At 54.8% G+C, this 17,923-nt stretch overlaps 1 protein-coding gene across 6 annotated transcripts in view; it reads right to left on the bottom strand.

Moving 5' to 3' along the window:
* MEGF6 (multiple EGF like domains 6) overlaps positions 1-17,923 on the bottom strand; it is a 35,919-nt gene that overhangs the window by 15,328 nt on the left and 2,668 nt on the right. For 4 of the 6 annotated variants that reach the window (XM_021417429.1, XM_021417428.1, XM_021417432.1 and 1 more), the window contains 2 exons: positions 17,071-17,177; positions 2,294-2,416 (listed from right to left, as the gene is read on the bottom strand). In XM_021417429.1, coding sequence (XP_021273104.1) covers positions 2,294-2,416; positions 17,071-17,177 — 230 coding nt within the window. Of the gene's footprint in view, positions 1-2,293; positions 2,417-6,007; positions 6,419-6,979; positions 9,267-17,070; positions 17,178-17,923 lie in introns of those variants that run through there. The other 2 variants (XM_021417431.1, XM_021417430.1) reach the window with 2 other exon arrangements.

Raw genomic sequence — 17,923 nt, 5'->3', positions numbered from 1 at the left:
ATGTACATTCAAAAACATCCATAAATAATGGAGCTGCGCTTGGAGTGCCTTTTTTTTTTTTTAAATAAAAGAAGTAAAACAATGCCGAAGCCTGCCAAAATTTTTCCTTATGGGGAAAAATACTTGGCCGATCTATAACCAGCCAACACATCTTACATCTAAAACAACCTCCCAGGATGCAGTGATCCCATGAATTTGCAGTCTGAATAACTGCACTCTTTGCATACTTTTGGAAGACATTTATAAGAGTGGAAAAACCCAAAGCTCAGATTCTTCTCCACAACACGACTTAAGCAGAGGATGATGATGGAGATGCTGTAAGGCAGGGTAACTTAGACACAAGGACACCAAAATTCCCCTTAGGTTGCCTTTAGGGAATGCATTCCCAGAGCCCAGTGACCCCATTGGAGCCTCACGCTCCCAGCTTGCAGGCAGTGAGCAAGAGCCCACGTGCTCCACATGGCACCAAGGGTAACGGGAGCAGCAGCACAGCCCTGCCAGCACGCTCATGTTGTACGTGGCACACGGGGACAAGCAGGGAGCAGCACAGAGCATAGGTCAGGGCGCTCAGTTTTGCTGCAGGAGGAACAAATCCCATTTCAGAGCAGGAATAACGAGGCACAACAAACGAAACACGCCGGCGGCGCTTTGGGTGCTGCTCCATGTGCTCGGGGTCTCCCAGCCGGCTCCTGGCACGGCGCAGCCCTCAGCCCTTGTTCTAATTACTGCTCCTTTTCTTCCTTTGTTTACAGAACCGCTCTAAAAATATTTCCATTCCCAGATGCTTTCCCTAAGCTCAGCTTTTCTGCGACGCCGCTGCCAAACCCAGTGTCATCCTGCGCATCACGCAGCTTTTTGTAATTAGAGCTCAGACAGATTTTCCGCAGATGAGGTTTCATCGTCTGCAGGGCTGAGCGCTGCTGGACCTGCACCCGGGACACAGGGTGGCACAAAGGTGCATGCACTGCAGGATGGAGGCACCCACTGCTCTGCTGCAGGATCCCCACGTTCCCATCCCCATCACCCTGCCTCCCCACCCCAGTGGGATCCCATCACGTAGGACCAAGCTCACACAAATCCCTATGGCACGATATAAAGCCCTGCTAAAGTCGAGATTTCTTCATCCGAACGCTCCTAATGCGGAGAGGGCTCCGCCACGTAATCCCGACCCGATTTATTCCAACCTCAGACAGTTTCCAGAGCCACGCTGTGTTAATGCAGACCATCTCGCCCTTCTGCTGGCCAACACAAGCAACGGGCTCAGATTGAGCTCTCTGCTTTGGCCCTGGAGTCCCTCCCCCACGCTGGAACCGTGGAGAAGGCCCAAAGATGTCAGCTCGCTGCCTCCTGCCATGTGGTTCTGATAAAGAGGGGTGATTTCAGGACGTCCAATGGCTCTTTTTGCTCTATCTCACTTTCAGCAGAAATGTCGGCTCCGTTTTCCTCCCCTCTCTTCTGTACTAAAGTCATCAGAGATCCACTATAATGGAACAACAAAGGCAATGCAGGACTTTGCGCTGCAGACAACGAAAGGTGCTGAGCAGACCCACAGCACACCCCTAACAACCCCATTTTACAGGTGCCTGTGGAACTGCTGAAAGATTGTGCTGGTTTATCCCCTGCACTGCGCCTTCCTTTACCGTCTGCAACACCAACTACAACGGGGCCAGGCACGAGCCAGCCCTGCAGCCATCCCAGCACCGCGCCGAGCTTTGGGCAGGGGAACAACTGCTGATCCATGGCTCTCTTCTGAACTTTTACAGGAAGAAGATGTTTATTTCCATCCCTCAACACCCCTGCCCTAATGGGCCAGCACCGAGCCGTGCTGACAGCAGGGCACAGACACACACAGATGTGTATTTCTGTCGCAAAAGTGCCAAGAACAAAAGCCATCAGTGTTTGGTGCAGCTCTGCTGCTCTGGATGAGCCGTGCCAGCATCAAGTCCAACCCCAACCCACCCCCACCACGTCCACGGGACCACGTCCCCAGGTGCTACATCCACACACTGAACACCTCCATGGATGGAGACTCCACCACCTCCCAGGGCAGCCTGTTCCAATACTTCTCCACTCTTCTGGAGAAGAAATGTTTCCTTGTACCCAACCCAAACCTCCCCTGGAGCAACTTGTGGCCATTCCCTCTCATCCTATCACTGTTACCTGGGAAAGGGGCCATGATGCAAGAGTGTAAGCCAACGTCAACCACTCTGCATACAACAGCATGCACCTCCAGGTATGAGGAGGGCTATGAAGAGTCAGGCATTCCCAAGAAACACAAAAATCTTTGACTGACCAATGCAGGTTCTGCCATCTGTGTGCAGGCGAAAGCCCGGCTTGCACTCGCAGTAATAGGATCCCAGGGTGTTCACACATCTGTGCTGGCATCCCCCGTTGTGGACCTGGCACTCATCAACATCTGCAGAAGGAAAGGAAAAGAATGTCAGAGAAGTGGGCACGACAGTATCTGAAGTCAGAATTATTTATCCTCTGCTGAGTGACTCCAGATTTGAGGAATGAATGCATCAGGAACAGCGTTGCTATTTCCATCAAGTTTAAGCAGCCAAGCAATTTAAGAGATTTCAAGGACAAGCATGCAATCTGAAAAAAATGCATCTTGTTTGTCAATCAGTGTAAACCATCCTTTCTCTTGCTCAACTTCCAGCAGTCCCTTTTCCCAGATGGAGGCACACCACCATGTCTCCAGAGGATCAATGAGCACGCTGCTGCAGCACTTCCCCAGAGCCACCCGTCCTGAAGGCTGCAGGTTTAGCGGTGTTCTGCATCCCCTTGCTCTCTGTTGAAGGCAGATCCCTCCATCTGGACCACAAATGGATGGTCCATTTCTGACCTGAATGGCGAGAGCCACCACCTAATGCTAAGGGCTGCAGGGAGGGGGAAGGATGCAAAGCGAATGGAGCAAGGATCAGTGCCCAAAGGTGAGAAGCCCAACTGCAGCTCCCAGCCCCTCCCAGCAGAGCTCCATGTGTCTGTCCCTATTGTTCAGCCCACGTGCCCTTGAACAAAAGGCAGCCTCTGTGCCAGAAAATCCTTCTGCCAAATGCTGGCCAGATTTTCACAGCTCTTACATTGCCTTTAAATACTAGGATTCATTTCCAGAGCTGAGAAGAAATGTAAAGCTCAATGGAGACCCAATATGTGATGGAAAGAGTCAAAGAATCAGCACGGGAGCAGAATTTCTGCACGCACGGACAGCGGGTGTGCGAGGTGCAGGCTGTGGAGCTGTGCAGGTCGGCGTTCATTCTATTGGGGACCAACATTTTCCATTCTGAGTTTGCTCAAGACCACAAAAACTGAGGCCTGGGTAATTTGTACGTGGAGTAACAAAGTTCTTTGGTCTGAATTCCAGGGAACATTCTACCACTTCCCTTCAACTCCAACCTGAAGCCAAAAACCGATGGCACTGGGTTGCATGGGGACAGGGACTGTGCACCCACGTGGGTCACGTTGCATTGGCACAAAGCACTGGGAGCACGGAGATGGCAGCACTCCACTCCACGCGATGCGGTTCATGACGTGCCGAAGCGATTTTCCTATTGGAGAACTGACAAAACCTGCTTGGAATTAGCATGCCGAGGAAGGGCAGCGAGAAGCACGCAGACTCGTCCCCTGAGCGGGCAGTGAGCAGTGAGCAGCCCCGCCGGGAGCACAGCACCAGCCAGCGCTGGCAGGGCAGCAGCAGTGCCAAAACCAAACACAGCGAGTGCTGGAAGCAGAACCTGGCACAGGGTTAGGAAAACCCCGGGCTGTGTAAGGATACAGCAGCTCACGCTGCTGTCTGCATGGACACGGGCGCGGCGAGGCAGCAGCTGATGCTCTCAGAGTCCCTTAATGGGAGCGCTCCTTCCAAGCCCACAGAGCAGCCACGGGATGGCAGGGGAAGGGCTGCAGAGTGCAGGGGCTGCAGAGCTGCACAGCCCAACCACACACAGCTCCCTGGTGGGGCAGCGCCGAGATTGATCCCGAACAGCAGCGCTGCGTTAGGGGAAGGAAAGCAGCAACACAGCCACGGCAGCTCTGCAAATTCCCGAGCGCTTTGCTGGGAGGCAGCTTATCTCCTGCCAGAGGCTGAGGAGGAGGAGAGGAATCCCAGCTGCAGGCAGAGGCAGCCGATACGCCGCGAGGGTTTGCTCTCCAGCTAAGCAGATTGTAAACCCTGCGGCAATTAGCCTGATTACAGAGCCGGGCTGCAGGGAAATGGTTAATTAAAATCCATCAAGATGAGCCCGTGTGGGATTCGGCTGCTTTATCTTCTCAGTACCAGTTTGTTAGAGCTGCTTTCAGCGGTTTCACCAAGCGGTGAGGCTGGAAGGAGAGATCCCAACCACACTGGGGTGCTCAGCAATGGGACACAGCCCTGTGCCAGGGGGAAAAACCCCAAACCTGAACTCCACGGGGCTGCTCCAGGCCTGCTGGACTTTCATAGCAGCTGCTCCTACACAGAGCGGAGGTGCTGGTAGCTCATCCGCACACAACACCTGCACCAACTGCAGCAGCAGAAGTTTCCAAGGACACTTCAGGAGCAGATGCTCTGACAACAGCCAAGGACCAGCAGCTACCTTGCCTCCAACGCTGCCTTTGTCCTCACCTCACCTCTTTTAGCCTTCAAGCGCAGCCCTCCCCTACGAGCCATGCTCACATTTCAGTCTCCTGATGGTGCCGATAATTGCACATTACTCAGGGTGGGACGGAGGAGCACGTAACAACAAGCCAGCGGCCGGTTCCCAACTTGCTGCTACGCTCATCTGCTCAAACCCTTCTTCTCAGCTCCACTTTATCCCACTTCTCCGCCATTGGGATGGAACACAACCCCACGCACAGGCTGTACGAGCACGTGGCAGGGAACACGGGCAGCATCCTTGGTGCCCAAACCAAAGGCACCGGCAGCCTGCTGCAAGCCACAGAACCAAAGGAGAGCACACAGCTGTGCTGGGTTCTGCTGTGCTTTGTAGGATCACAGAGGGAATAGGGGCCTCCAGGTGCGATGATTTCACATACGACCCCAGCAGAGAGTAATGATCTCTCCTTTCCAGGTTGGCTGCACGAGGGCATAATCCACAGCACTGCAATTAGCCACTCGACACCAATGGAGGGATCCAGCAGAGTGCTGTGTGTACACAGAACAGACTTTAAAGCACTCAAGACTCCAATTATACGCACCGCCATTACACAAAGCACCTCTTCATTCCCTGTTTGCACAAGCAGGCTGCCCACGAGATGCCCCTACTGCAGCTCATCAGGCTCACTTTGCTTTTGGGATCAGAAGTTTGTATCCCAGGCAAAGCTTGAGTGCCTTGGAGAAACCACACCAACTAATGTAGTTGGGGATGGAGGCACCAGCTGCAATGTGAGCTCTGCGATTCTGTGGTCTGATCTCCAAACAGTAACAACTCCCCATTTCCTGAGCTCAGCCACATCTCGCACACGCACTGAGATCGCTTTTATGCTTGACAGCTTGGGGCGTTTATTTATTGGGATTATCTCACAATAAGACAACGCATTCCTTGATACCCGCACTACTCACAAGCATCCAAAGCCCTCTGCAGGCTTCACATATTCTCTATTATTTCCAGCATCTTTAGGCAGCCTCAACCCCTGCCTGCTGCTGAGCACACAGAGACGAGGAGGCAGATGTAGGAGCGCTTGCAGACCCCTCACTCAATACCTCCTCTGACCATCACACAAATACCCAACTTTCCAACGTGCTAAACCAAGCCACGTAGCCGTACAGCAACCGATAGAAAGCAACTCTCCCTTCTAACCCCCACCCCCTTCCCAAAATCACTTTTCAGAATGCATCTGCCAGAGCATGACTATAAGAATCCAAGCTGCTACACAAGCACGGTCACCGGGATGCAAACGTAACTGCTGCCAGCCCAGGGTCCCACCTGGGGGCTCAGCTACCCACCCTAATCGGGGCAGCACCCGACCCCCCGCTACCCACCCCCAGGGCAGCACAAACCCACCAGGGGCTGAGCCCAGCACGTACCTGCTCGCATCTCGGTGTGGCCAACGCCGTATCCCGCACGCCCCAGGTAACAGGGGTAGCAGCTCCTCCATTGGTAACGGTAGTGATTGCCGGCAGCACCGGGGATGCCACCCAAAAAGCCAAAGCACCACAGCAGCATCCGAAAGTGCTCCTGCCCCATGCTGGGAAGTTAAAGAGGTAAAACGGAAGGGCAAAAAAGAAAAAAAACAAAAACAAAAAAAAACCCTGAAACGACTGCACGAAGTGCGGTCCTGCAGCAAGTTAGGGGAGGAACGGTGTCGGGCTGCAGGAGCCAAAAAAAAAAAAAAAAAAAAAAAAGAGGGGAAATAACAACAGAAAACCCCACAAAGGCGCAGCGAGCGGGAGGGGCTCAGTGCGGGGCTGTGCGCGGGGCACGCTCCGCTCCGCTCCGCCGCCCCCCGCAGGTGAGGGCCGCTCCGGGAAGCGCCGCCCCCGGCCCCGCGCCGCCTGCAGCCGCCGGGACACGGCATTCCTCGGGGGGAGGGGGGGGGGGGGGGGGGAAGAGCAGGGGCTGGCGGGGAGCCGGGGCGGGGGCTCACGGCGGCGTGCGGACGGCGGAGCAGCCCGGGAGGCTGCCTGCGAGAACGGACGGACAGACGGACGGACGGACGGACAGACAGACGAATGGACGTGGGTGCCCAGCAGGCAGCCCGCTGCCCAGGTGACAGCAATCCAGCCCAGGTGGCATCGTCGCCTGCCCGGTCCCTGCGCTCTAACCCACGCCGAAGTGCTGATGCTGCCCCCCAGCCCAGGTGCTCGCTGTTAGGCAATCAGCCCCCACCACCCGCTAACAACGTGCACCTGGGGAAGCTGCCGCGGCGTGCAGAGCTTCCCCGCACCTTCCTTGAAACTAAAAAGCCTTCATGGACAAAGCGGAGCTCAGCTGAGGAGCCGCTCTACGGAGAAATCCACCCCGTCTCCTGTAACGCGGATCCCAGAATTTCGTTTCACCTTTTTCACGAAGCAAGAAGAGCTCGCTGCGTTTTCCAGTAGGCGAGCTCAGAAGGCTCACTTAGCTCCTGGAATGGTTTGAAACAATGAACTCGTGGGGTTGAGCCGGGGCGGCGGGGGGGGGGGACGGTGAGAGAGCAGGGCCGCCGCTTTTAGAAGTCTGATTTGGCTGTAGTAAAATTCCAAATTAAAACTTGCGGTTGAAGCTGCCATGAGCGGCATTCCACGCACGGTTCCGGAGCACGGAGAGGAGCCGAGTTCAGGAGGGGTGCTGGGAAGGATGGTGGGCTCTGGCCACGAGTGCTCCCAAACCGATGGATCCACGCGGGGGGCAGCTCCCAGGGCACCACGGAGCGCCCGGTGACCGACCAGCCCCCCCCGATGTCACAGCTTGTCGTCGCTGCCCCCAGTCCCTCCTTGGAGCACCCCTCCTTGGAGCACCCCTCCTTGGAGCACCCCTCCTTGGAGCACCCCTCCTTGGAGCACCCCTCCTTGGAGCACCCTTCCAGCAGGGATGTTCCAGCAGCGCTGACGCTTTTCCTGCGAATGCTTCTGGTGGTGCTGACGTGCAGCGATGCCACAAAACTGCGAGAAACGCTTTGGGCAGCCTCCCTCATGCCAGCAATGTTATGAGGATGCTGTCAATACAAAATGATCCTTGCTTGGAATGCGGCTCCCTGGCTGCAAACACGAACCAGAGAACCCTTCCCCCACCCCCAGGACCTGGGAGCCCCTCCTGGCCGGGCGCAGCTCCCCACGCAGACCCCACTTACATCCCGCTGACAGAAGCGCTATGGGAGCTGCTGCTGCTCAACAAATGATGTGACAAACTCGTTCCGTCTCCTATTTCCTTACGCTGCTATTAAAAAAGTCATGCAAGGCTTTGCCGAGCGGCTCCGCGGGACGGCACGTGTACCGAGAGCACTTCAGGCTTGAACAGAAACTTATGACCTAAGTTATGCTTGGCCAGGTCTGAGCCAGCCCGAGCTTCCTCCTCACCTAATTTACTGCGGCTGATGAGGTACGAGGCGGTGGCTGGAGATGGCAGCACACTGCCAGCAGCAGCAGGTCGTGCTGGCTTCCTAGCTGGGGGACCAGCAGCATCAGAGGGGTTCTGTACACAGTGCCTGGGCCATCCCCGTGGAATTCCATTCTGATCCAGTCTTGGCCTTACTAAATTCTTGCAAGAACCCAAACAAAGTACAGCTGAAGATGCGGGACTTCGTAGTCCAACCGCGTGCTAAGTGCTGAGGTGCCTTCAGTTCACTCCACACACAGACATGGGTCGGTGAACTCGGGTGAGCACAACTGGCTGAACCTCACTCATCCAGAACCACCCAGAGCCTGAACCGGGTTTCTTCTGACTGTTCTCCACTGAAAAGGGAACAGCCATAGAGAGAACACAAAAGCAATCCAGAAACCCCTACAGCAAATCGGGAACGTTGAAGGCAAAGGAGTAAAGCTTGGGGTGATGGCCCAGGATGAGGAAGGACTTAATGCTGCTGCAAACACGAGCTCCCATCCCTGGGATGGGACTTCAGTGTGACCTGGTGTTGGCTGATGGGTCTAGGAAAGGCTTCCGCAGCCTTCAGGTCCGTATCAGAAAATATCCCATAATAGCAGCTCGAGGAGATGGCACAGAGGCAGAACTGCTCCCTGGGGCTGCCTGTACCTCTGTGGTTGGAGTGAAACAAAAAAGCATCACCCACCCAAGCCCCTTCAGACAGCTCCTCTGCTACAGACGGAATGAGGAATGCAGAAATGCTTGAGTGGTGCTGCTTGTAGCTACGAGCCACAGCCAACAAAGCGGCCACGCTCTGCGGGCACCTGAATCAGCACGGCCCTGGTCATGGTGAATCAGCTGAGAGCTCGGATCAGACGAAATGCGCTCACTGCAGCTCACGAGCTCGGGTTCAAACCAAGTGAGCACAGATGGGAGCTGGTGCCACCCAGGGACTCGGTGGCGGCGTTAAGCGAGCTCGTCAGACAGCGCCCAGCCGGGCACGGGAGCTAGTTGGCTCCTTTCCTGGTAGCATGAGCAGAGAAGCCCAGGACTGAATAAATCCACGGAGGATTTGCTTTCTAAATATAATACTGCTAGCTCAGAAGGGAAAACAGAGCGCGGAGCCAAACGCCGCTGCTGCTTCGTGGGTCGGAGCGAGGGGGCCCTGCTCCTCCGAGGTGCCATGTGTGGGTGTCTCCGTTTGCCATCGCATCCAAGCAGCTCACCAGGCTCTGCACAGCCCAGCCCCAGCTTGGCTCTGGTCAAGCACCACCAGCGCTTCTGCTAAGAAAGTCCCGGTGGGGCCTCCCCTAAAAACAAAAAGGGGTGGGGGGGGGAACAAAGGGCTGTTTGTTTCCACCAAAATCCCGACGCCCTTAATCAGCCGAGGAGCTAATCCCCGCCCGGGGAGCTCGGGGGAAACCGAAAATATTTCAGCTTGGCGAAGATAAGGGCAGAGCTGTTTGGTTCACACATCCCTGCCGCGGGACGGAGCCAGGAAATACTTCTCAGTTATTTTCAACAAAACATGACAAATGTACCAAATTGGCAAGAAAGGGACATTCTTCTACAGAATTTTCTGATGTCCAAACCGGTATCCACAGCAATGGCTCTTTCCCAGTTTGTCGGTCATTTCTGTTAATGGCTGGGAATTCTTTTGGACTTCTGCTAAGCCAGCCAATGCTGAAATAAGTGAGAAGGCCACCACGAAGACGTGACGGTCCCAAATGGGGCAGCGGGAACGCTCAGCGCTGCCGTAGGGAATGCACAGGCTTTGGGTTTCTGGTCTGCAGGACAGCACCGGTTCAAGCTGCAGGAGCAGAGCAGTCCACGATGTGCAGCTTGTATTTACTAACACAAATCCCATCTGGTGTTTTACACGCTCTTTCACCCTTGTCTGAAAACAGGAGATTTAGTGTAAAAGATGGGGAACGAGGTGATGCGACCAGCTCCGAAGGGTAAGAGTCATCTGTTGGAGCAATAAAAGACACGACCCCGAGAGACTCAGGACCTCAGCTTGAAAACTTCACTTGCATCCAGGCCAGGCTTTCCCTCTTTCACACACCCAAGGGTGCAGCAGAAATAGAACACCCCCAGGTGACACCAGATTTAAGCAGAAGACAATGAGTCAATTCGTTTCATACGATGGGATGGGAAACAAGCCGCTGTTTCGTGGGACAGATGTTGCCGCCGAGCTCCTGCTCCCTCTGTCACCTTCAGTCAGCGTCATCGTTTGAAAGCTCGTTTCTGGGAATTAACAAAGCAGCGCGGTGGGGCCAGGGAGCGGCAGCGTCCCTGCGCTGACACACGGCTCTGCCCCCCATTTCTCTTCTGACCGAAGCGGCACTCTCACCCCAAAGCCCATCTGGAAGCTCTTAGCGAGCACTGGAGATGCTTTCCATCCAAGCATTTTCACACCTCACCAACAGACACGACAGCTACTTTAATTAGTCCCACAAAACAGGCTGTGCGTGCTGCCAAGGCTCCCGATGCGCAGCTCGTCAGCCGGCTGCGTGGCCCCAACAACAGCCCCAAATCCCAGCTCCACACAGAGCACGAACAGCGGGGACGGGGCGGGCTGGGACGGAGCCTGCACCCAGAACAGCACCAGGAGCAGGGGCTGCACCGAGGCTTGGCCAACCTTTATTTTCCAGTTACAAACCAAGATCAACGCCGGGTCAGGAAACGCTGCGCTTCAGTCGGACGTGTGAAATAGATGGGGAGGTTGCAAAAAGATGAATCGGCTGCTGGCAAACTCCTGACGCTTGGCAGTAAGCAAGGCGCATGTATTTGCACTTGAGAAGCTGCACTTCTTGCATTTCCTTCTCAAAAGAAAGTAGAAAAATGGAGGCGATGCCGTTCCAAGGCATGGAGCTGGATGGAAGAGCAGTGAGCTGCAGCTTTGCCAGAAGCGCGTGCTTCAGCCACACCGTGCTCTGCGCATTTCCTCCCGCTACTGAGGATCCATGTCGTGTTTCTTGCTCTCACCGAGCGCTGTCGGAGCTCCCGGCTCCCGTCTGCTCCCGGCCTGGGCCGTGCTCTGCTGCGGGGACACCGCGGGGACACGGCCGGGACGCGGCCGCCCTCTGCCGGCAACGGAGCGGCCTCGGCGGAGCCACGGGAGCGGCTCGGGGTGGGGGTGATCCGAACAGCAACTGCTTCACGTCGGGTCACGAGGAACCAGCCGGATCGCCAGCGAACAACAGAGCTGGAGAAGGGCGATGCGATCACGAGAAGCAGCATCGAACTCCCTCTTCTCACGCAGGCCTGAGAAATTACTTATGCCATTGCCACTGGCTCAGAACGACATAGGAGCATTGAATTCAAGTTGGGAAAGGCCGCTAAGACCATTGAGTTCAACTCAAACCCACCCTCACCGTGCCCACAGACCACGTCCCCAAATGCCACATTCTCCACGTTAGAAACCTCCAAGGACGGTGACCCCCAGCTCCCTGGGCAGCCTGTGCCAACGCATCACCTCTCCCCTGGAGAACAAACTGTTCCTAATATCCAACCCAAACCTCCCCTGCTGCCTCTCATCCATCCTCTGTCCTACAGAAAGCACAGTACCCGCAGCTCTTTGTACCTGCCCTCCCATGAACCCATGAGCAGGAGCAAACAAACTCTTAACTCCTGCTAACAGCTGCCTCCATCCATGCAAAGGGGCTCCATGGAAAAGCTCTGTGCAAAGGCACCGTGCCCTCTGGTTTCTCATCAGCCAGCACAAAGGGTCACCTCCCTGGGTGCTGGCTTCCCGCTCCCCAAGGACTCAAGGCTTGTCTGATTAGCCTGTAATTAATCACTTCCATTCTCTTTATCCTCATCAAACCGTGCTGACGCGCCTGCCTGGGCTCAGCGCTCCCTGACTGCTTCTGAAACACCGGAGCGTGCTTTCAACCAACTGGGAAGCAACTCCATCCGTTCCAGTCCTTCCTGTTTCCATCAAAGAGCTGGCAGCACTCTCATGCACGGCCCTGCTGGGAGCTGCTCGTGGTCGCCAGCGTGGGCAGACACTGCCAGGTGCCACGTGCAGCCATCCTTCCTACAAGCATCCTTCCTACAGCCATCCTTCCTACAAGCATCCTTCCTACAGCCATCCTTCCTACAAGCAGACACGGCCCGAGCCACGGCCCCACGAGAACAGGGAGAGAAAGGGGCGACTCCTGCCTTCATGTTTTGTATAAATAAGCATCGCAGTTCCACTCTGCAAACAACGCTGTCAGAAACGTTAGAGCTTGGATTGATCAAAGCGTTAACGAGGTTTCCTTCCCCTGGAAGCATCCGTAAATAAAGCACAGGGCGCTCCCAGTCCCAGGACGCGCGGCTCTCCGGGACCTCGGACAAAAGATGCTGCATGATGGATCTTCAAAGAGAGGAAAGAACAGTCAGTGAGCCAGCAACGAGAGCAGCAGCAGCCTCTGAGCTCTGCCATAAGCCTTGGCTTTTCCTCTCAGTCTATAAATACCTCTCTACAACCGAGAGCATTCTTCCTTGACACTCCTATATAATGGATGCAACATCAAAACGCGGTGCGCTTGGCAGCTTCCCCTGGGGAGCCCAACAAACGTGCCAGTGTTGGAGGGGGTTTTTCCCTCCCCACTCTGCAGCCAACGCTGTCTTTCACGGGTGACTCCCACGGGAAAGAACCCCCCTATTCCTGCTCTAATGGAGCTGCAGAGGCTTCCTCCAAAGTTTCCAGCCCTCTGAAGCGACCTCAGCTCCGTGAGCTCAGGCTGCGTCTGCTGAGTCCATGCATGGTGCTCTCCCCCACCATCATCACTCCTGATCCGTAATACTGCGTCCGCAAAGGAGAATTCTGGTGAGTTTTTTCCCCCCTGTAAACGCAGGTGAGATTTGCCCCCAAATTCTCAGTCATTGGCTTTGGTCTTTCCCCAGAAGGAGGACGTGGTCTGATACAGTGCTCAGACACTTCCCTCTAACAGTGCAAACAACACAAGCCCCACGATTTATGCTTGAAGACAAAGCAGCAGCCCGAGCCACCAGCAATCAGCGCTGCCCTAAAAACACATGGGAGCGATTTGTCAAGATGTTGTTACATACAAGCATAAATAAAGCAAATTCAACTGTAAACACAATAGGAGCAGGAGAATCCACACAAAGCCTATCCGCTGAGCATCCCTCCTTAGGCCAATTCTCTGCTGTTCTTAGGCAAAATGCTCCAAAATCAGCGACTTGATGGGTCCCCCAAAGAGCCCATCCCAACCAACACCCACATCCCCCAGCTGCTTGCATTGAGCTCCTCCAGCTGACGGCCTCGTTGGCAGGACCACTTAAGGATCAGTGAGAGGTCAGAATATGACTCGTGGCACTGAATGGACACTGATAACACCCTGCCACAGAATGCTCTGCTGGGCAGCTAAGGCTTGACAGCACATTTTCAGGAGCAGCAATGACAGAGGAGAACGCTCCACTGTTGAAGTAAGACTCGAGAGCTCTAGGTCCTGGAAGAGTTGGTCTGACACTCAGGTATTGAAGCTAACTCACATGAGTGAGGAGCGACAAGAGCCACACTCTGTTCAGCAGGAATCCTCCACCGAGCATCTTCCAAAGGTCAGCGCCGTCGGCTGCCGGCTCCTGCCAGCAAACATCCATTCCGGGGCTGGAACGGAGTCAGGAGCGAGGAAATACCACAAAGAGGATTACATGCTCAAGGAAAAAAAGGTTCCGAAGCAGAACGCCGGGCGGTGACAGGTCAGAGCCGCGGTCCTTCCAGGCACTTGGCAAACTCAGGCTTATGAGCAGCACTAATGCCAATTGCAGCTCTTTTTGGGGCTTGCTCTCCTGGCTCCTAACGCACAATGGCAGCAGACAGTTTGTCCTGGAGAACTGGAGAGTTCCTGGGAAAAAATAATCTTTCTCCCCGTCCCTTTGTCTCAATATAATTAAGGTCAATACTACAAAGTGTCCGAGGGGGGAAGCGCTTTGGAGGGCTCTCGAGAGCTGGAGTAGAGTTTGTAGCACGAGATCGTCTCTGTAAGACCGCTGATTACTGATCTCATTATTTAGATTTCACGACAAAAGCCACTTCTGTTCCCAGATGGATAATAGGTGTCAAGAGCAAAAACCCAGAGAAAGGCACGGAAAAAGTTACAATAACAAATTACGGCTTGTTTGGTGTCAGGCAATTAACGGTGGGACGAACCTCCGCAGCGCTGCCGAAAACAAAAAGCAGTGCTGCTTAAAGGACGTTTAATGAGCACGTTTTATGTCGTCCTCAGCAAGTCTGCTGCCAAGCCACAAAAGCCATTTACACACGCTTCCTTTATCTCTAACCGAAGGGGTCACCGCTACTTGTTTCTTATTATATCCACAAGTTCCAATAAGAAAGCCAAAGGTGAGATGAGGGATCCCCTGACTGCGTGCATCTGCCGCCCATCAGCTCAGCTTCTGCAGCCCTGAAATGCAACGTGCTCACGGACACGACGGTGTGCAAGGAAAGGCACGGTACCCCTGGATTCTTGAGACCCACCCTCCCCCTTCATCCACTGCACACCGCATTGCTGGCACAGCAAAGGAACCCAGCGTCCCACTGCTCCTTCATTAGCACACACAGCACCACGGGGCCCTTTGATCTCAGACAATCGGATTAGGGCCGCGGAACGGCAGCGCCGACCTCCATCACCAATGCCTCTTGCACAGCTCCTGCACACGAGAGCCCAGGGTTGGTTTGGAGCTCCACCCGCATTCAAGCAAGCCGCTTAGATCTCATTTAAAAAAAAAAAAAAGAAAAAAAATCCCCTATTTTAACATGCGTGGGCTTCTTGGCACCCACGGCAGGGCCGCCTGCTGCGCTGGTGCCGAGTGGAGGACTTGCAGATGCAGCTGGGATTTTATTTGGTGAGGCTGGGGGGACAGAAAGGAGGTTAATGTGCACTCACACACACCAAACTAGAAGCACCTGCTGGCAGTCAGAACAGTTTTTTGGCTGGTTTATAGAGACCGAGGGTCTAAGAGGTGTCCTTGCAGCCAATGGGAATATAAAGGGGGTTACAGAGGCCCCACAAACACTTAAATTACGCAAAAAATAATGTCTGCACAACTATACACAGTGCATGCATCTGAGTGCGCAGGTTTAACCACAAGAAACTGAAGTCCCATAAAATTAAGCACATCTGGGAGGAAAGAACCACGCAAGGACTGGAAAATCTCAGCTCAGGACAGCCAGGGCAGGCTGGATTCTTCACTCCATGGATGGCTGGATGCTCCACACGGGATGCTCTGCCCAACCAAACCAAGGCTGGATGCTCCACAAGTGGTTGTAACAAACCCCTCTGCTGGCTGGAGCCACCCTTGATTTATTTGTGGGGCTTGCCAATGGAGGAACACGCCTGCCCCAGCAGGATGCCAAACCTGCTTGCAAACAGCAGCGTCCCGACTCCTTGGCTGCAGGAGGAGAAGCGCTCTGCTTCACTGAGCCTGGGTATTATTAATGGTGGAATCCGTCCAATGAACTGGCAGCTGAGGAAAATTGCTGCTATTTAATCTCAGAAACAGATTTTAAATTGGCCTCGTGGACCGTAAAACCGTGAAACGTTCAGCACAGCATCTCGCTGCTGTCGTTCCAAAACTGGCGCTGGGTTCTGGCTGGGCTGGAAATCCCCCGAGCTGAAGGCAGGGTGGGTGCACACACATGCTGCTGGGCTGTCCGGTTCGGGGTGCAAGGAGAGCCCCCACGTTGTCTTCCTCTGCTTCCAAAGAAAAACACACACTCCCCAATTTTGGCTTCCCAACGCCAATCAGCCCGCAGCCAAGGCAATGGGGCAGCACGGGGACGTGGGGCCGCGTGTCACTGCAGGCAGTGATAAGTGTTTCCTCTCCAAACACCCAAATTCCCCAAGCAGCGGCCAAAGAAAGGGCACAGCAGATGACTGCGGTTTTGCAGCTCAAACAATGGCACCCCCGACTCCTTATCCCCTCCGTTTCCGACTCAAAACTAAAGGAGGAAGGCAAGGAGCCGACGCACCGTGCTGGAGAATGGGTTATTTGTTTGGGAACTGGAGGCATCTGTAAGGAAAAAACCAAAAGCAGACAAAGCTGCATCTCTCGATCCGTCCGAACGTGTGGCACCTTCCGAGTGAACCAGAGAATGAAATGGAGCTAAACTGCAAGGAAGGCCGAGCAGCCCCGCTTCTCTGTTCTCACCCAGCGAAGTGCAAAATGGACACGGAGGGAGAGAACGCTCAATTAGGCTCCTGAAATCAAAGCACCTCAATAGGGCCACAAGCAAGGCTGTGATTTTGCCAGGCAGATGCACTTCTTAGAACTCATGAAACGCGGCAAACATTTTATGTTTCCCCAAGATTTGGCAAAGCAAAGGTAGCACTGAAGCTCACGCACTCAGCCACTCAAACTAATGAAGCGGTGATGAAATGTTGCTCTGCAAAGCCATCATCTTCCTAGCCAGGGCTCAGCCCGCTCCCTTAGCCATGCATGCCCGCTGTTGGACAGCGTCACATTCAAGCCACAGGACCTGGGCACCACCATGGCTTCCTCATGGCTTGGCTGGGGATGCTGGTCCCAGCTGGGCATCACATGCATGGGGTGTTCTGGGGATGTGCCATTGGAAAGGGGATTGAGGGCAATGCCACTGCAATTCCCTGCCTGGGACCGTGTATCACCATATATACAGATGCCCATAGCCTCACCTGAGCAGATCTGAACGCACCCTAAGCCGCACAGCTGGGAAGTAAGCACTTCTGCCTGCTTTGCGGAGGATTACGCTACAGCAAGCACAAGGGAGCAGGAAATCTCCCCAATGAGCGCACACATCCCAAGCTTGGGGTCTTTGCTTCAAACCTCATTCACACCATCGTTTTCAGCACCAAAATTGGCTGCTGAGGGCCAAAACACGGAGCGAGAGCAAAGGCTGCGCGCCGAGCCCTGCGGCACCGTCCATCACAGGCAGCGCTGCGGGGCTGGGAAAGGAGACGCGACGCGAGCTCAGCGTTGGCGCGCAGCTCTCCAGGTCTCCCGCCAGCAGCATCACTGAAATCACTGCTCTGCACTCGGCTTTCAATGCTCAATAGCATTTAGCAGAGGGAACGCAGCCCCGGCAGCGGGTACTCACGGTGCAGGCAGCCGGTGTCCGCCGGGCGCTGGGCCCAGCCGCTGCAGCAGCGGTACGCGGCGCGGCGCTGCAGGTACACCCGCCTGTACCCGGCGTGGGACGCGGCCCTGCAACGGCAAACAGCAGCCAGCAGTAAATCCGACCTCCTTCCCACACCCCGCTGCTATGGGGGATTTGTTCCTAGGGGCGGTGCAGTGGGGCTGTGGGTGCTCTCGGCTCCTGGGTTAGGAGCGCAGGGATGGATCCGGAGCACAAATAAATACAAGCCGTGCTTTCTTCCCCCCCCGCTGTGCGTGCACCAACATCAGAATGGAGACAGAACTTTTGAAGCTGAATTTGAAAAGCTTCGTTGGCAGAACATGAAAACTGTTCCAGCGCAGCAAAAGCAGATGAACAACAACAAATATCTGGCGTGGCCACTGAAAATATTTATCCCAACTCTCTCTGGCTGTTTGGTTCTGTCTGCACGTTCCTGCAAACAGAGCTAAACAAGGGTGAGCCATCGCTCCCCGCAGAGGAAACCCTCAGCAGCCCTCTGTGCCAATCAGCAGATGGATGCACAGCCGAGAGATGAGAAAACAGATCCCAATTTCTCTACAAGCTGTCGGCAAATCCTGGAGGGGACAACCGTGGTGCAGATCAGTGGGCTTTACGATGCCACAACCACACGAAAGGGCTGAAGGGACAGCTGGGAGCAGAGCCTTTGGCGTGGCACAGACGAGGCACCAAGCACTTCAAAGTCCTCTTTGAAGATGGACTCCGTTTGCTCCATTATTACCACGACACGGGTATCATCACAGCAGTAATTACAGCAATTACACGTCAGGAAGAATTCCTCAACTCGAGGCTGAAA

Source organism: Numida meleagris, chromosome 20 (genome assembly GCF_002078875.1).
Source record: "Numida meleagris isolate 19003 breed g44 Domestic line chromosome 20, NumMel1.0, whole genome shotgun sequence".
In the NCBI taxonomy this organism is placed as follows: domain Eukaryota; kingdom Metazoa; phylum Chordata; class Aves; order Galliformes; family Numididae; genus Numida; species Numida meleagris.
Note: the sequence above shows the minus strand (reverse complement) of the source record. Positions and strands in the feature narration are given on the sequence as shown.